Source organism: Phacochoerus africanus, chromosome 7, assembly GCF_016906955.1.
Source record: "Phacochoerus africanus isolate WHEZ1 chromosome 7, ROS_Pafr_v1, whole genome shotgun sequence".
NCBI classification, from domain to species: domain Eukaryota; kingdom Metazoa; phylum Chordata; class Mammalia; order Artiodactyla; family Suidae; genus Phacochoerus; species Phacochoerus africanus.
In genome coordinates, this window is record NC_062550.1 from 5,205,745 (window position 1) to 5,224,344 (window position 18,600).

An 18,600-nucleotide genomic window follows, 5' to 3' on the forward strand; every position below is an offset into this window, starting at 1 on the left:
TTTAATGAGTCCATATGCTCATTAAAATTCTCGGTAACGTAACTTTGTACCTTGAAGTATATTTTCTTCCAAGGTGGTCTTGTTGCCTTTTTGCATTGTGTTCCTCTCCTTCCTTCTCTATCCGTCAACCCCTTCCCCCAAGTTTTTTTCCCATAGAGTTTGTGTAATTTTAAGAAATTTGGATCAGTTGAACTTTGTAGTCCATTACACATCTTTAGCTAATCAGCGTCTGTTTTCAAATACTCTTATACTAATTCCCATGAGTTAGAGAGACTTTAAACAGCATTTTCTGAATTCTTCTTTTCTCTCCTTTGTGATATTGCTGTCATGCTTTGTACTTTTACATACGTGCTAAACACAGATTCATTGGCTCAGCTTCTACTGTTCTGCTGGCTCCTATCTGCTCCTTCATTAGAAGTTTATATCCCTTCATATTCTCAAGCACTGTCATTTAAAAAGTTTTTAATTTTAAAATGCTTTAAACATTTTATCTGCTAATTTCAACATCTAGGTCATTGTAGGATTTGGTCTGTATTGGTTACCTTTTTTTTCTTTTTCCCCTTAAATATGGATTAGAGTTTCCTGGGTTTGTTTTTGTTGATGTTCTTGCTGCAGGTCTAGTCATTCTGGAATTTATCCTGGATGTAGTAAATTTTGCTGTGTGGAGGCTATGGTTTCTGTTCTGTTCCTCTGAAGAATTTAAGTTTTTGTTTTAGTAGCCAGTTTACTTTAGTAGAAGACGAATCTTTGTCTTCCCGGAAGGGGTTAACCTGTGAACGCTCTGTTCTGCTGTTTTAGCCTGAGCTAGGCTATTAGTTTATTTATTTTCATGCCCTCACCTGCAGCGTATGGAGGTTCTCAGGTTAGGGATAAAATCAGAGCTGCAGCTGAGGCCTGCCCCACAACCATGGCCGCACTAGATCTAAGCCTCGTCTGTGACCCACGCCACAGTTTATGGCAACACCAGAGTCTTAACGCACTGAGCAAGGCCTGGGGTCACAACTGCATCCTCATGGAGGCTGTGTCGGGTTCTTAAGCAGCTGAGCCCACAGTGGGGATTCTCGCTGAGCTCTTGTTATCTGCTGTGCACACCTGCAGTTCAGGGCTGGATTTCGGCAGACCAGGTTTTGGTTTATTCACAGATTTTGGGGATCCTGTCCTGTGCCTTCTTCTTGGGCTTTCCTTCCTTACTATCCAGCCGCTGTGGTTGGTAGTCCTGAATTCTATTTTCTGACTCCTAAAACCAGTAAGGCTCTAGTTTTATGTCCGAGGGTCCTTGCAGAATGACAGCCATCAGCCCGCACTTGGGGGGACTCGCGGGAGCCCCACCAACAGGGAGCAAGGCCTAGTGAGCTCCTCTTTCAAAAAGAGTCGAGCCGGAGAAGGCGGGAGCGGGGACGAGGCCTGGGTCCAGCGCACCCGGCAGGCCGCGCCTCGAGCTGGGCGCCGGGCTCCCCCGAGCCCTCTCTCCCCGCAGCCGGGGGCGCGCACTTACTGCTTGTACTCACGGTCCCGCATCGTCACGCCGAAGGTCTCCAGAACCCTCCTCAGCTCGCGGGCTTGGACCAGGCCCGTCTTGTTGACGTCGAGGAGCTTGAAGGCTTTGGCGACGGTGTGAATGTTTTTGAAAATCTGTGTACGAAAAGCGGTTTAGGAGAAGTCAAAAGATCCAGGGTTCACAATCAAGATGGTAATTAAAAAAAAGGGGGTGGGGGGACCGTGTTTAAATACTTCTTGTAAAATAAACTGGTGGGTTCCCCTAGACATGCTGTGTGTCCCATGAAGTCCCATTAGAGTGCTGTGTCCCAGGGTGGAGCCAGCACAGGATGAGGCGTCAGAAAGCCGGGGCTGAGACCTGCCCCACCAAGGGAGACCTGCTTGGCTCGCCCACCTCTCGGCGAGGCTCTCGCAGCTTCTGTGCTCTGAGAACCTGTGTTTCAAATGCTTGGCGCACTGAAGCCACAGAATTCCAGACTGAGTTCTAAAGGACTGGCTTTGTATTCTGTCATGTAGCCAGAAGGGTCCACTGGGGGAGAATTACCTTTTTTCTTTTTCTTTTTCTGGAGGTAGGAAATGGGATTCTAGATGAGGAGCAGTTTGTTAACTGCAGCTGAGTAGTTATAAGTGTGCTTAATTTGAGTGGAGCTTCTTTGCAGACGTTTTAGCAAATAAATCGTTTGTGATTCTTTGTGATTCTTTGTGGTTGACTTTGAGAACGAAAATGGCTATACCTTAGATTTATCTTATTCTCTTTTATGATAAGAGTAATATATGCTTGTTGCAAAAAAGGCCAGGAACACAAAAACACAAAATCACACTTCCCTAAAATCCCATCACTGTATTCTTTTGGTGTATTATCCTCCCAGGTTTTGTTTCTGATGCTAGATGCTAGATGGAGAGACGGGTGGATGGATGGATAGAAAGGCACATACACAAAATAAGAGTTAAAATGAAGATTAAGATCCAGCGTTGCCGTGAGCTGTTGGTGTAGGTCACAGACGTGGCTCGGATCTCTCATTGCTGTGGCTCTGGCGTAGGCTGGCAGCTACAGCTCCGATTGGACCCGTAGCCTGGGAACCTCCATATGCCGCGGGAGCGGCCCAAGAAATGGCAAAAAGACAAAAATAAATAAATAAATAAATAAAATGAAGATTAAGAGTTCCCACTGTGGCTCAGTGGGTTAAGGACCTGATGTAGTCTCCGTGAGGGTGTGAGTTCGATCCCTGGCCTCGCTCAGTAGATTAAGGATCCGGCATTGCTGCATGCTGCTAGCTGCAGCATAGGTCACAGATGCGGCTTGCATCCAGTGTTGCCACGGCTGTGGTATTGGTTGGCAGCTGCAGCTCTGATTTGACTTCTAGCCTGGGAACTTCCATGTGCTGCAGGGTGTGGCTGTAAAAAGAAAAAAAAAAGAAAGAAAATTAAATTATGTGAGTTGTCCTTTCTTTCTATCATGAAATAATATCAAGGACAAAATTTTTTTTGCATTCCTGATCTAGGCAGGCCCTTTGTAGTGTCTATGAACCATACTTTATCAAACCAGTCTTTTGTTAGTGGGTATTTAAGTAGTTACTTTTTCCCCTTTTTTTTATAAACCGCACAGTACATATCCTTGCAAATATGCATCTGTCCTATTATTTCATTAGTATAAAGTTCTAGAAGGGGATTTGAGAATATTCTCCAGGTTTTCTGTATCCAAGCCAGAGCTGATTTCTTTCTTTGTCATGTGCCTTAATCCTTGTCTATTTGACAAATAGAAAAAATATTAGCTTGTATTATTTAGACCTTTTAAGTTACCAGTGAGTTTGAGTAGTTTTTCATATATTTCTTGGCTTTTAAAAAGTCCTTTTTTTGTGTGAATTACCTGTTTAAGCCTTAGTCTGTTATCGATTGGGGATTTATATTTATCTTATTGATTCATAACAGCTACTCATATATTGTGGGAATTAACCTGTCTTCCCTCGTCTATTAACAGTAGTTCTTCCTGCTTGTTTTTCTTTTCTTTTTCTTTTTTGGCCGTGCCTGTGGCATGTGGAAATTCCCGGCCTGGGAAGCGAACCTACGTCACAGCAGCAACCCAAGCCCCTGCAGTGACAATGTTGGATCCTTAGCCCATTGTGCCACAAGAAAACACCCCACTCATTTTTCTTTCATTATTATTTGTGTGTGGAGGGGGTTACTAAACAAAAATTAAGTATTTATATTGTCAGACTTATCCGTTATGTGACAGATTTCTGGCTGTGGTATGTTCTTTGTGAAGGACCTCTGACGCAGATTGTGTATTATATGTGTTACGTAATATTCGTCTTAACTTTCTTCTGTGGCTTGTATGGTACTCTGTCTAAGGTTTTTCCTCAATAAGTTAGCAAGCGAGCAGACTAATTTTATTTTTTTCTAAAATGTTCATCCAGTTTTTTCAACACCGCTTATTATGTAGGTCATGCTTTTGGTTTGCTCAAATCTTAATTTTTATCAGACAGGTGATGATGAAAAGGAAACACTTAATATTTCGACGTGCGTTTGGCAGTCCTCATAAACGGAAGTTCTCTTGTTTTGATAGAGGTCTCGTGGGAGGCGCAACGAGCCAAGAAGCCCAGCAGAGAGTGCCTCCCCGGTTCTCTTTCACCTGAAGATGCCCGGGGAAACTACTGCTTAGATGACCTCGAGAGGGTCTTTTGCCGGGAGGTAAGCGCGTCCTAAGGCCAGAGTGGTCTAAGTGTGCACAGAGGAGGCGGACAGCACTGGTCTGTGGGCAAACAGACGTCATCCAAACCCCGAGACCCCCTCCGGCTCCCGATCGCAGCAACGCGTGGGTGACAGCAGCGAGGACGAGGGGCCGACTCCGAAGCACCTCCTTGGTGCTGCTCACGCGCCAGCTCTTAAGCTATTTAAGACCTGTGTCGAAACACGATCCGACTTTGCTGAGAAGAGGGAAACTCGAATAAACGAAGAGGCCTTTTCCAGTTCTTGGATTGAAAGATTCAGTGTTAGCACCTGCTTCCCTGCATCTGGGCGGAGATTGTGTGTGTGTGTGTGTGTGTGTGTGTGTGTGTGTGTACATATATACTTACATATAGTTTTTCTTTTGCAAAGTTACAATAGAGGGCTTATCCTATCCCATCTAAAATACTCTGTTTAGGTGTAGTAATGACGGCAGAATGGCATTGGTGCAGCGGTGAACCTTCACATTCATCTCAGACAGCGGTTGGGTAAGGGCCCAGTCTTTATACGTGAATGGGGCACACGATGAGAGGCATTCCGGTAGAGCGTGGTGGGGGCAAGGGAGGGGGGCATTCGGTAGTCATCCTTGGAATAATTCCCTCGCCGTTTGGGGGAGAAAGCTTGGAACCTTCCAGTCTCCACACCAAAATAAATTCTATATGCATTGACTAGTTCCATTTAAAAATAAATAATGTGAGTGAAATTTTTTTTTTTTTGTGAGTGAAAATTTTTAATCTTGAAGTTTAGGCTTTCAAGCATGAAGAAGAAGCTCAAAACCATAAAGGAAAAGATGATAAATTTGACTAGATGAAAATGAAAAAGCACTTGCACGGCAAAACTTTGTATAAACAAAGGATAAACTTGGCAAAACACGTGCCACGTAAACGGCAGATAAAGATGAGCTGTTCCCAACCTATGTAGAACTTTTATAAATTATTAATATAAAGTGTCCCATAGGACATTTTTAATGAGGAAGAAATGAACAAAAGCCGCTGTTGGTAAAGACTTTGGGGAAGGGAGCACATTGATATTCTCTTGGTGCGTCGGTAAAACTTGTTTTCTCTTGTTGTTGTTACGGAGTCTATTATTTTCATGAAAACAGGACCATTCCAGAACACATGACCGTTACAGAAAGTGTAAGCAATTCTGAAAAGTACAAAGGAGAAATAAATTATTCAAAATCCACCCCCCAGAAATAATCAAAGGCACCATTTGGTGAACGTAATTTCTAGGCCTGTCTTTATTCATATATATAGAAGGATGGCTACATTGGGGGGTGGGCCGGTAGATACATAGAAATAACTTTATAAGAAGAGAGTCATTCTCCTTTTTACAAATAGGCATATATATATATATATATATATATATATATATATATATATATATTTTTAGAGCCACACCTGTGGCACATGGAAGTTCCCAGGCTAGGGGTTGAATCAGAGCTGCAGGTGCCAGGCTACACCACAGCCACAGCAATGCAGAATCCAAGCTGCGTCTGCAACCTACACTGCAGCTCAGGACAATGCCGGCTCCCCGACCCACTGAGCGAGGCCGGGGATGGAACCCGCATTCTCATGGATACCAGTCAGGTTCATTACCGTTGTGCCAAAATGGGAACTCCCTGGGTAAGTATTTCTTTATCATGAGAGATATTAGGTCCCCAAAGGGACTTTGAGAGAAGATGAAGGAAGAGATTAAGGAAGCCGTAAAGAGATGGAGAAATTATGGGGTTTGAAAGGATATCTCAACCGCAGACAGCAAGGGCTGGCTCTGCTGTGAAATTCCCGGTGACCGGCAGTTTCTGTGAGTCTTCCGCCCTCCCTCCCACCTCACAATTTTTGGCATTTATATTTTGTTCTTTTTTTTTTTTTTGTCTTTTCTGTCTTTTCTAGGGCTGCACCCGAGGCATATGGAGGTTCCCAGGCTAGGGGTCCAATCGGAGCTAAAGCTGCTGGTCAACACCACAGCCACAGCAACACAGGATCTGAGCCGCGTCTGTGACCTACACCACAGCTCACGGCAACGCCGGATCCTTAACCCACTGATCGAGGCCAGGGATCGAACCCGCAACCTCACAGTTCTTGGTTGGATTCATTAACCACTGCGCCACAACGGGAACTTCTGTATTTTGTTCTTAGAGTTTATAACATTTACATTTATGTCCATTACTGTAACTTTCCCAGCTGTTTTGCCTTTGTTTTATATTTACATGGATTTAATTCACATCTCTCTTCTCCAAGAGCGTGTCCTTTTCAGAGTTCTTTATTTTGATTTATTCTTTGTTTGGCTGGATTTCATTGTCAAGTAATTCCCTCAAGAAGGGCTCCTGGGTGCTTTATTCCCATTGTTTTTTCATATGTGAGACTATCTCCCTTTTGGTTTCTTGCCTTTTTTTTTTTTTTCCCCCTAGAACAACAACTTGGCTGGATGTAATTCTTCCATCATTCTTTTTTTCTCCTAAAAATGTTGTATTTCTATACTATCTTCTGGCGTTGGGTGTTCTTGAGAAAAATCTTGAGGTCAACTTATTTTTTTTTCCCCTTGTAGGATATTCTTTTTCTACCAGCATACTTAGTATCTTTTTTCTTTCTTTTTAAAAAGTTTTTATTGGAGCAGAGTTGACTTAGCGACGTTGTATCATCTTCAGGTGTACAGCCAAGTAAATCAGTTACACATGTACATATAGCCATTCTTTTTCAGAATTCTTTGCCCCGAGAGACCACCATAGACTATCGGGTAGATTTCCCGGTGCTATACAATGGGTTCTTGTCCCTTACGGATTTCGTATACAGTAGCGTGTAAATGCCACTCCCAACCTCCCAATTCATCCCTCCCCATGTTTCCCCTTTGGTAACCCTAAGTTTGGTTTCAAGACTTTTGAGTCTGTTTCTGTTTTGTTCGTTCTTTTGTAACATTTGCAAAAATTAGATTCTGCATATTAGTGATCTCATATGGTATTTGTCTTTCAAAAAGTGTTTTTTTTTTTTTTTTTTCCTTTTTACAGCCGCACCTATGGCATATGAAGGTTCCCAGGTTAGGGGTCAAATCGTAGTTGCAGCTGCTGGCCTGCGCCACAGTCACAGCAACGCCAGATCCAAGCTGCATCTTTTACTTACGCTGCGACTCGCGGCAACACCGGCTCTTTATCCCGCTGAGTGAGGCCAGGGGTTGGACCGGCCTCCTCACGGAGACTCTGTCAGGTTCTTAACCTGCTGAACCACAATGGGAACATCAAAGTATTTTTTCTTGATCCTTGAAATTAAAAAGCAAAACTAAGTTGTCTTGGCCTGGAGGGTTTTGTCAGAGTTTTGTGGAGCACGGGGCATTCTTTTGATGCGCAGATTCAGTTCTCCTTCACTTCAGGAGATTTTCCCTGTGTCTTGTCATTAAAACCTTCTCCCTCCATCCTCCTCCCGCCCCCCCGTCTGCCGTCTCTGCCTCCTTCAGCAGCGTCCCCAGTTGTCCTCACATTGGAGCATCTTTGTCCGTCCTTGATGGCATCGTTTTCTCTCAAAATTCCATAATCCCTTTGTCTTTTTCCTCTGCGCTTACTGAGATTCTCTCAGGCCATTCCTTGGCTATCGCTTTTAGCTTCCATCCTGTCCTTTATTATTCTGCCGTTTCTAATTTCTTCTTATTTCCTGTGATGATGTTGTTTTTGTTTTCTGTTGTCTCAGCTTCGCAATATCCTTCCAGTCTCTTTCATTGTTGTATCCCTCTTGTCTTCCAACTTTTTAAAAAATGAATTTATGTTCTTATTTAGTTCCTTTTTATGATATGAAAGCTCTGCTGGTGATGTATTTATGTTTTTTACAGACCGAGTTCTTTGTCTTTTGCTTCCTGTTTGCGTCTTCCTCTTCTGCAGTGTGTTTGCGTCTTTGCAGACCCATTTATTTCCATCCCGTTTGTGCGTAGGGCGAGCTCCCCTCACGTTAGTGATGGAGATGCAGCATGGCTTTCACTGCTGTGCGGCTGTCCCTTAGCTCCAGATACGCCAAGCGCACATCCTCTCGTGGACGGACTTTGGGATTGCGTCCTGTTTGGCGCCAACCCAAGCGCCCCACTCTGAGTGGTTGCCTGCACTTCTTCTGGTGCGGACATGCAGGGGTTTCTCCAGGAGCGACACCCAGGAGTGGCATTTCCTGCTAGGCTGTAGCGACCACACGCCCCCGCTTTCCCTGGCAGCAACCAAGTGTCGTTCAGAGTATCAGTGTGCACTCCCGCTGGAAGCGTAGGTACTCATGGCGTTGTCCTCGGTACTCACCGATACTTAGTATCATTAGAGTTTTACGTTTTTATCAGTCTCATGCAGATTAAATGGAATGTCAGCTATGATTTGTGTATGTATGTATGTATGTATGTGTTTGTTTGTTTGTTTATTTTCTAGGGCCACACCCTCGGCATATGGAGGTTCCCAGGCTAGGGGTGGAATCAGAGCTACAGCTGCCGGCCTGCACCCCAGCCACAGCCACTCAGGATCGGAGCTGCGTCTGAGACCTACACCATAGCTCACGGCAACGCCAGTTAAGGAACCCACTGATCGAGGCCAGGGATCGAACCAGCGTCCTCATGGGTACTATTTGGGTTCGTTAACCACTGAGCCATCGCGGGAACTCCTGATTTAATTTTTATTTCCCTTTTATCGATGTGTCAGATAGCTTATTACATTTTGCACTCTTCCTTTAGAACACTTTCAGTAACCACATATCCGTTTTTCAACAACTCTTTACGGAGCGCCTGCTGCATGTCCGATGGTGCTTCCGCTTAGGTGATTATCAGTGAACAAAACAGGCCCCGCCGGGGCGTGTCCCTGCACCAGGGAGCGCGGTGTTCAGCAAAGGGACACGCACGTGGTATGACGGAGGAGGATGGGGGGGGTCACGGGGACGTAGCAAGGGTGGCCCCGTTTTAACTGGGGATCGGGGAGACATTTATGAAAACCCAGTGTAGAAGCGTGGACCATAGGCGTACCTTTTCTTTTCCAACAGGAATGTGACGGCCGTTCACGCATCGTTTCAGGGTGTGACACAGACACGCACCACATACACTGGTTCTTACGGAAAAGGTTTCATGACCTGTTGTTAAGTGGAAAAAGCATTTGTCCTCACCGAGCGTCCCGTTTTTGTAAAATCCTAGCGTAGGTTTACGTGTGATTGTGTTGGAGTTTTGGGAACACTATATTAAAAAATACCTGTGGGTAGGGAGACGTCCAGGTATCTTTATGTCCTTTTTTATAGTCCGCTGAATTGCCTGCATTTTTTTTCCCCTTTGTTTCATTATAAATAGAACACTGAAAATTCCTAAAAGGTTCTCTACGGCACAAAGACATTATGTCTGTTTCACGCCCCCTCTTTTTTCTAGGAGCTCTCGATTATGTCAAAACACTCTCTTGAAAAAAACTTTATCGGAGATGAAGTGTCATTAAGATATTAAAAGTAGATTTCATTAAGGCAATAAAGACACTGACACCAAGACTCCGCATCTAGCTTTGGCTTCTCTCCTCGAGCCTTCCCCCACGGAGCCCCCCCCTCCCTGAGAGAGAGTTGAGCAAACTTGGCCACATTTTGGGTTAATTTTATGCAACTTTCTCAGACGCTTAGGCCCTATGAATCTCTAGATTCTTTTAACGATTTCGCCCTCATATTTCCAATATTCCCAGGCCCCCTAAGCAAGTTTTTTTTTTAATTTTTCAGTTTATTTTAAAATTTATTTATTTGTTCATTTTATTTGAAATTTACTTGATGTGCAATATTATGTTAGTTTTAGGTGTATTACATAATGATTTGACACTTTTATACGTTACAAAGTGATCACCATAATAGGTCTAGAAACTATCTGTCCCAATACTTTACTTTAATTAAATTATATACTTTAATTAAAATATCATTGACCACATTCCTTATGCTATATATTACATCCCATGACATTTATTATGTAACTGTGCTTCTTAATCTCCTTCATGTTTTTGGAATCAGCCATTAGTTCCTTGACAATCACATATTTATTCTCTGTATCTGTGAATCTGTTTTCATTTTGTTTGATTTGTTTAAATTCCACATATAAATGAGATTGTGTGCTATTTCTTTCTTTGTTTAACTTATTTCTCTTAGCGTAATACCCTTTAGATCCATCCATGTTGTTGCAAATGGCAATATTTCATTCTTTTTACACCCTAAGCAAGTTTTAATGAATCTGCTTCTTCCTCCTTTCGTGGAGCAGCTTTGTTTAAAAAGTCACCTTTTACACCGAGGGGAGGGTTCTTGTGTTTATCTTCTTAACCCAGTTAGCAGGAAAAAGTGAATGCGGACAAAGTGGAGAGGGCGGGAAATACTGAAGTATGTTATTGTTACTCAATAATAAACAGCAGGAAAGCCTTCGGGAATGAAACCAGTCTTCATGGCATTTTTATGAGTCATATAAAAAATCAGTGGTTAACCTGCTTTACTGCGTTTCAGAAGGCTCGGAAGCAAAGCTCCTTCACCCTGGCTCTTTGTAATTTCTCATGGAAAAAAAAAAAGATAATTAAAGAAATGTCCAATGTGTACTATGTTGATGAAATCCTTATATTAACAATTTCCCTTACAGTAAAAGCTGCTTCCATCTTTAATAAAATATTCCCAGCTTTTTTGGTTTGATTGACCTGACTTAATCAGGAGGAGCATAGCATGGGCTCGCAGTAGGGATGGCTTGAAAGTATATTAAGAACGATGTATCAAACTGGCAGATCCACCACATATTTTTAGCTGTGAAATTTGAGTTAGAGCTATTCTCTGTGCTGTTTTTCCCCGAGAAACTTGTCCGCCTTGTCAGTTGAGGAGCTCTAGACTGGGGATACTGTTTTGTAGTGAGCTCATCAATTAAACATTTGAAGTTCCGTACATGCCATAGTAACCTTTTTGATCAATTTTGGAGAGGAAAATATGAAGAGGTTTCGGTGAAAATAAAGGGGCTGCGCAGCCCCGTGCTGCTGATTTCTGCGAATACCAACCTCTCATTTTCATTCATCGCAGCTTTCCAGGTCCCATGAAAGGGTTGAAAAGGCCCTGAGTGCAGGGGACCCTTCCAGAGGTGGGTACGTATCTTTGAATTACCTGAAGATCGTCCTGGACACCTTTGTATGCCGATTACCAAGGAGGATTTTCATCCAGTTAATGAAAAGGTAAGAGCCCCGTTGTTTTCCTGACACTGCCATCGTCAACCGTGAGAATAAGGAGCAGCTTCATTTATTTTTTATTACTGTTTTAGACTTTCTTTTTTTAACCACTGAAAATTTCACACACATGCAAAAGCAAAGAGAATAATCTAATGAATCCACCAATGTGCCCGCCGCCCGTCTCCAACATCTCACTCACGGTCCATCATTTCATTTCCGCCCCTGCCCGTTTTTCCTCAGCCCCACATCCTTTCCAAACAAATACCAGACACCGTATTTCGTGGAAAAGGCCTCGCTCTGTCACGTGACAAGAACTCTTTTTAAAAACATGGTGAGAATACTGTTTCCCACCGAATTGAATTATCCGTAATATTAAGAAATAGCCCGTCAGCGTTCAGAGGTAACTGATTTGTCTCACGTTTTCCTTGACAGTTTCTTTGAGTTGAGCTCCAAATCCAGTCCGCACGTTGCAACTGATGGACTCACCGCAATTCTTCTTTACTCTGCAGAGCCCCCCCCCCCCCCCACTTGTTAATGTTCCACCCTCATGACGCATTTGTAGTAGAGGTCTGGCTTGTTCGTTAGGTGGAACTTCTTACAATGTACCTCCGACTGGCTGCACCCCACAGCGGCGTTTCACCTGCTCCCCTGTCTCCCTCCCCAACCCCTGCCCTGGAACTGATAGATACGCAGATCCACGTTCCACGTGGGGCAAGAACACTGCATAGGTGGTGACAAGCGTGTATGGACTGGTTGTCTGTCTGCCTGTGATGTCAGCAGCCCTTTCGCTCATCCTCGTATCCATTAACCCTCCAGGGACGCGAAGTGCTGACGCTCCGTGTCCGCCACTTCTCCTTTTGTTACTTGGGCGCGTCTCTGATGAAACCTCCCGTCTCCGACTATTTGGTAACAAGGCGTCACAGGTAGTATGGGAAAGGCAGGATCTCCTTGTGTTTTTTTTCCTCTCTTCACTTGCTACTTTTCAAAATGATGAATCGGTTTCCTAGCATCCTCCAAAAATGAATGATGAGTGATTTTTCTTTAAAACAAAAAAAGTTATTGTCAACTCATGGTTGTTACCATATTTTATGAGTTTCAATTCATTGCAGTTATTGTTCCATTTTGGCCAGTGGAGGCCCTTTGGTGCTGGTTCCTGAGTCCTGCGGGTGTGGCCCTGGACGTCTCGATAGCTTTCTTGCTTTCTGGCGTCTCGAAGTGCTCTGGGCTCTTCTGGACCTGAAATCAACCATGTCTCCAAGACCCCTGCTTCCCTTCAGTTGGAAATATAGAGAGAGACCAAATATATACAGGGAACATAGAGAGAGAGCACATACACACAGGAAATAGAGAGAGAGACCAAATACACACAGGAAATATATGTAGGCCACACTCCGGGTGAGGAGTGCTGTCTTTCATGTACCTGGCTTTGTGTCCAGGTCACTCAGAGACCCTTTTCTCAGGGGTCCTGGCTGATGGGGAGGGAGTCCTGTGAAACTCGGCGTAGTTGGGGTTGCCTAGAAAGGAGGCGCGTGAGCGAAGGAGAAGGAAGAATAGTGTGCGGCTAGACCTGGCCCCGCTTCCCAGGCCTTCCCTTCCCTTCTCCGCACCCGGCGTGCCCAGAGAGAGGCACCTGCGTGGTACCTTGTGTTGCCTCGCTGGCTTCCGCAGCGGAAGGCCCTGGGAGCCAGCCTTGCCGGGGCTCAGGAGACAGGTCTACGGTCCTGGCCACACAGGGTGAAACCCCTTAGGAGTTACCTCCTAGGGCAGCTCAGAGTTACACAGCCGTTTCTTTTCGTTTCCTTTATGACACAAATCATCATTTTGTAGCCATAACAGAAACCAAACCAAAAAGTCACCATCGACCTTATGTCACAAATGGACTGTTTTCATTTTTCCACCTTCTCTTCCGCTTCGCACCCACACACGTGTAATCTGTACGTATTTGGAATCCAGGCGCATCCGCAGTTTTATATCATGCTTTTAAAATAGGAAAGCATATTATAGACATTCTTCACATTGGCTTCAGAGTCTTCACAACGACAATTTTCTGGATGCGTGTGGAGGGCTTTTCTCTGCGAGGCTTTGTGGGAGGGGCTGAGCACGCAGAAACACAGTAAGAAATAGTTCCCGGCCAGAGTGGCTCGCCGGGGCGACCATGGCCTTGAGGGCTCTGACGGGCACCCTGAGGGGTGTGTTAGGAGGCCAAGGGCGGCCAGGGGTGTGGCGGCGTTGACCTGTCCCAGCCAGGGCCCCAGGGGCTTCCGAGCCATGACCTTGGTCGTGTCATCCCCCCAAAACTCCCAGTGGAACAGGGCACCAGAGGCGGCAGCGGGGTGGGCCCCCGAGTGCCGATACAGGGATTCTGACGCCCGGTGTACCTCCCGGCCTCGCACCTGGGAGTGACGACGCGTCAGGGCACCCTGGGCTGTGTGCCCTTTCATCGCATTGTTACCCTGGGAGCGCTCTGGTGTTGAAGGTCTGTCTTATCTGCTATTAAAAGACCCCACCTGTATTCTTTCGATTAGTATTTGTCAGGTATCTCTTTTCCCAGCTTCTCAATTTCACTCTTTCATTGTCACGTTTTCTTTGTATTGCTTGTAAAATAGCATATCTTACAATTCCAAATTGTAGTTTTTTAAATTCCAAAGCAAACGTCTTTGCCTTTTTAATGGTCCAGTGTTCTGTGTCTCTGTCCACTGCGATGGATGTGTCTGACTTTCCCCCTCACTTTCCTCTATACGCTCTGTGATTTCCTTGACTCTTTCTTCTTTTCTTTCAAACATTCTCTCTCTCTCTTTTTCATACTATCTTCCATCGTGGGGGGTGGACTCCTCTTCAGGTCCTAATTGCTTCACGGCCCCACTGGTGGTTTTTTAGGTCCAGCTCATCACCTTTCTGTTGAATAATTTTTTAATAATTAGAGTATTGACAGCTCGTCGGCTTCTGCCGCTGGTGCTGCTGCTCTTTTCCCAGCTTGCCGTCTCCCAGGCAGCACATGATACCTCGTTGTTTCCAAGTTGACATTTTAATACAGTCAAATGCATTAATCTTCGCCTTTTGCAATGTCTTCGGATGCTTAAAAATCTATGAATTCATCATTCTTACCGAGGCTTGATAAAACTCTTTTTCTACTCTGCTTATTTTTCCTATGCTTTGAAAACGGAACACTTGAATGCCTTCTGAGGCAAGGTGAGTCTTCACGTCAAGTGTTTTTCCCAACAGAGAACCTCTTTTACCACGGCCTGCTTGTGAGATAATCCCTTTCCCCCCTTGTTTGTGACGTCTGCTTTGTCACCTTCGGTTCTGGCCGTGCTTCAGATTGAGGTGTGTCCCGTGCTCTGTCCTGTCCATCTAGATGTCCCTCGTCCACGGACATTCTGTACGAGGGTCTGACTGCAGTTGCCCACGTCACCGCCCTTATAGTTTCGGCTCCAGCTTTAGAGAGAAGACTGGGGTTCTTCCCTGCGCTGTCACAGCTGTTGTTTCTTACCTGTGTCTTGGATTTGCACAGGGGTTGCTCTCTGCCACCATGGAGACAGTGGCCTACGGAAAGTGACTTAGAGGTGGGCCTCGTGTCCTGCAGAGAGTGGCACCAGCTTGGCCCCCGGGGTGGCGGGTGGGAGTTGGGCTGATGGTCCCTTTTCCTTTGCTCTCCTCTCAAGCCCCCCCCACCGCCCCCCAGAAGGTGGTCTAGTTGGGACACCAGGTATTTTGCTGGAAGCGAACACCCTTAACTCCCCTTGACCTCTGCATTCAGAGCCTCCCGAGAAACCAAAGCTCATCTCCTACCTTTAGGTTTAGTATTTTTGTTAACTTACTAGGATGTGTCCATGACTGTATTGGACAAGCTCTGTGTGACCTTCTGTTATTCGAACAGAAGAGTTAAGAGTTCACGGAGAGACCGGTACGTGAACGTTCAGAGCTCTGTCCATTGTCTCCCCAACCCGGGCGCGACCCCAGAGCACTTCAGCTGGGGATTGGACGAGCGAGCTGGTGCCTCCACGCACTGGAATATTTCTGAGCACTAAGAAGGCATGAACCATTGCACATACATCACGGGTGAATTCGGAGACATCCTGCTGAGTGAGAGAACCCCGCGTCGGAAGTTCCTACTGGAGGGTTCCATTTACATGACGGTCGGCACAAGGCAGAACATTAGGAATGAGCAGAGATCCGTGGTTTCAGGGCTGAGGGTGGGGGAGGGCATGGTCCCAGAGGGGCCCCCTGAAGCGGGTGTGGGGTGATGGGGCCGTTCCGTACCCTGTGGGTGGGATGGTTTCACGAATCTCTACCTGAGTTAAAACTCATACCAGTCTACACACAAGAAAGCCCATTTTACTGCATTTTAATTTGAGAATAAAATTTTAAAACACACCCTTAATTTTTTTTTGAAAAAGGCAAGCAATACAGAAAAGAATAAAGCAGGGAGTAAAATAAAATCTAAACTCTCAGGCCCAACAAAATGATGTGCTAAATTATTTTCCTATCAAACTTACGAATGGAAAGAAATGAAAAACCCTAACAGCTTGGTAATGAGGCATAAAATCCTGATCCAAATAATATTTCAGGGGCTTTAGAAACGACTTTCCATATCTGCCTTAACATAATGGTAGACTTTAATTGAACAGATAACTTGACCTTTGTTGCTAACCTGCTGTGCTTCTCCGTAGCGTCTAGCCTTTTGTATAAAATAGATCTATGAAAAATAAACCCAGAGTTCGAATACGAAGAATAAGGCTTGTGGGAGAGTTGAGAGGCCGGAATAAATGCTGAGACTGGCACGTCCACCCGAGGCTGGGCCTCGTCCATCCATCAAGTGAGCAGGTCCCTGCTCAGAAACATCTCCTGGTGAGAATTTTCCCATCCGCACTGGGAACATTAGCCTGCAGAAGCCATGCCAACAAAAAACAAGCCATTTAGCCCAAATTACGCGAAGTGTAGAAGCAATACCCTGGGAAGTATTTTCAGTTATTGGCCAAACCCTTGAAATCTGTGTGTCTAGGATGTCTCCTATTTATATGACATTCCAGAGAAGGCGCAAAATAGGAATGGAGGTGAAATCAGTGATTGCCAGGACTGGGCTTGCGGGGGGCGGGGGGGTGACTTAAGGTGGAGGGTGCTTTTGGGGGTGAGGGAGCTGCCCTGTATTCCGCTGTGGTTTTCTGCATCTGGACACACGTTGGGCAGGGTCCAGGCAGAAAGCTGATGGCATGCGAGTTTATCGAAGGATCTTTTACCCAGGCGGCATCCGTAGATGGGGAAGCATTTTCCTCTCTCTTAGTCCTGAAGGGGCAAGTGGGGGAGAAGCTGCTGCGAGGACCAAGAAGGGCAGCTGAAGGAGAGGGCCGCCGAGGGCAGGTGAGGTCTTCAGTGGAAGAGCGTGGTCACAGCCTCCAGTCTCCCGATGGTGCCCTACCGGCCAGCCCACCTGAACGCCAGGGCTACCAGGGTCCAGGTGAAGCAGCCCACCAGGGCGCCAGGCTGAGTAGAGAAGAACAGATGAGAACTATCCCATGCCATCCACCATTCTGAGCCTCAGCCTTGGAGGCACGAAAGCCCTTGTTCTTTGTAGGAACGAAAACCCCACGTCCCCCAAACAGGAGCTGCTCAGAGTCCTGCCTCACACCTGAAATCTAAAATGTTAGCTGTCATCTGTCATCAGTGCTTTTTTAAAAAATAGGGCAGTGGGGGATTAGGAAGACGACAACAGCACACAAAAGAGCTGCTACAATTCACCTTGTACTGGTCGCACGAGCTAAAGTGACGACTGCAGCACCGTCATCCATTGTCCATGCTGTGCCCCCCTGCTTTCTCGCCAGCATCTTTGATGGACAGCATCGCTCACCTGGGGCGTGCAGCCTTCATCACGGGGTCTCAGCCCTGGCTGCCGCCTCTTTGTCGGACCGCCACAGCTGGCTTAAGGCGCGTAAAGCATCCCGCAGGAGAGCAGCGTCACCCCACGGAGCATTTTCTGCTCTGCTGGCTCTGGAGCCGAGGCCTCAGCCGGGTGCCCAACCATCCTTGCACGTCTGTGATGGGCTCTGCGGTGACACAGGCGAATTCTGTGGATCTGAGACCACCGGAGACTGTTGCCAGCCTTCACCAGCAGGGAACGGGTCCCCTGGTCAGATGCTGTGCTGCGTGGGACATGATGGTGACGGGTCAGGCGTTCTGGAGGTCCACACACCGGTAATGACAGAGGCGTCTCCGTCAGGGAAAGCAAACCTGAATGTGGAGTATGTATCTCGTGAAGACCCCTCACCGCCCTCCTGGGACAAGAGGCCCAGGGTAGTCTTCACTGGGTGACTGGGAAGCCTGCCTGGAGGAAGTGGCCGTGGGCAGCAGCCCGCTCCGCCTTCCTGATGAGACGTTCTCATCTTCAGACCAAGGCCCAGCTCCGCTCCTGCCTCTGTGGGCATCCAGTGGGCACTTACTTGGGACATAAATACCATTATAAGCTGCGCTTTTCTTTCTGGAGTCCATCAAGCACCTCTTTTCCAGGCTTCTTTGTCACCTAGATTCTGGTCTCACTCATCCCGAGTCCCTGAGCAGCCAGCCAGCCCATCAGTCACAGCCCACGCATCAGTAAGGAGCTTCCTCCTTCCCTAATGGGCGTCAGATTCTCTGGAGACGTGCCCGCGGCTTCGGGCCTCCCCCGTGGGCTGGGTGCTACAGACCTCCACTCCAGGCTGCTGGCAGCGTGCTGCACGGTCCTGCCCAGACCTTTCCTCTGCAGCCCCGCCCCGTGGACCCGCCTGAGAAGCCGTGGGTGTGGTCGTGGAGTCAGTCCGTGGGAGTTGGGCACCTGTTCATGCAGTGCTTGCACCTTGCAGACCTGCTCGAGCCTGGCGGCACATAGGCCACTTGCGCTTACCAGGGGGTGCTGCTGCCCACACCTGACCGTGTCTCAGCAGCTCGGATAGTGCCTGGCTCTTCTGGGCACTGGGAGTCTCATACCACGTTGTCACGTGGCCAGGCCTTCACCGCGATCACCGTGAGTACCTGAGCTCAGCCTCAGGCCGGGCAGGAGAGGACGGAGCCCTGCTGCAGAATTCTGGGAGCACAGTGGTCCTTCCACTGGCGCTTGGTGCAGGGGCCACACGGCATCCCCCACCACAGCCACTTTCGTTAGCATCGACTCCTGTGGGCCCAGCCGGGACAGCAGTTCACCTTGTCGCCTGGCCTCCTGCTCTATGCACCACGCAAAACTGGCAGCCTTGTAGGTT

The 18,600-nt window shown here is 46.7% G+C and overlaps 1 protein-coding gene across 4 annotated transcripts in view; it reads left to right on the forward strand.

The window, feature by feature from the left end:
- The window catches only part of EFCAB6 (EF-hand calcium binding domain 6), a 236,080-nt gene that overhangs the window by 76,574 nt on the left and 140,906 nt on the right, over positions 1 to 18,600 (forward strand). For all 4 annotated transcript variants that reach the window (XR_007135738.1, XM_047786044.1, XM_047786045.1 and 1 more), the window contains exons 8-9: positions 4,061 to 4,185; positions 11,232 to 11,380. Coding sequence is in view for 3 of the 4 variants with exons in the window: in XM_047786044.1 (XP_047642000.1) it covers positions 4,061 to 4,185; positions 11,232 to 11,380 (274 nt within the window). In the remaining variant the exon portion in view is untranslated. The remainder of the gene's footprint in view (positions 1 to 4,060; positions 4,186 to 11,231; positions 11,381 to 18,600) is intronic.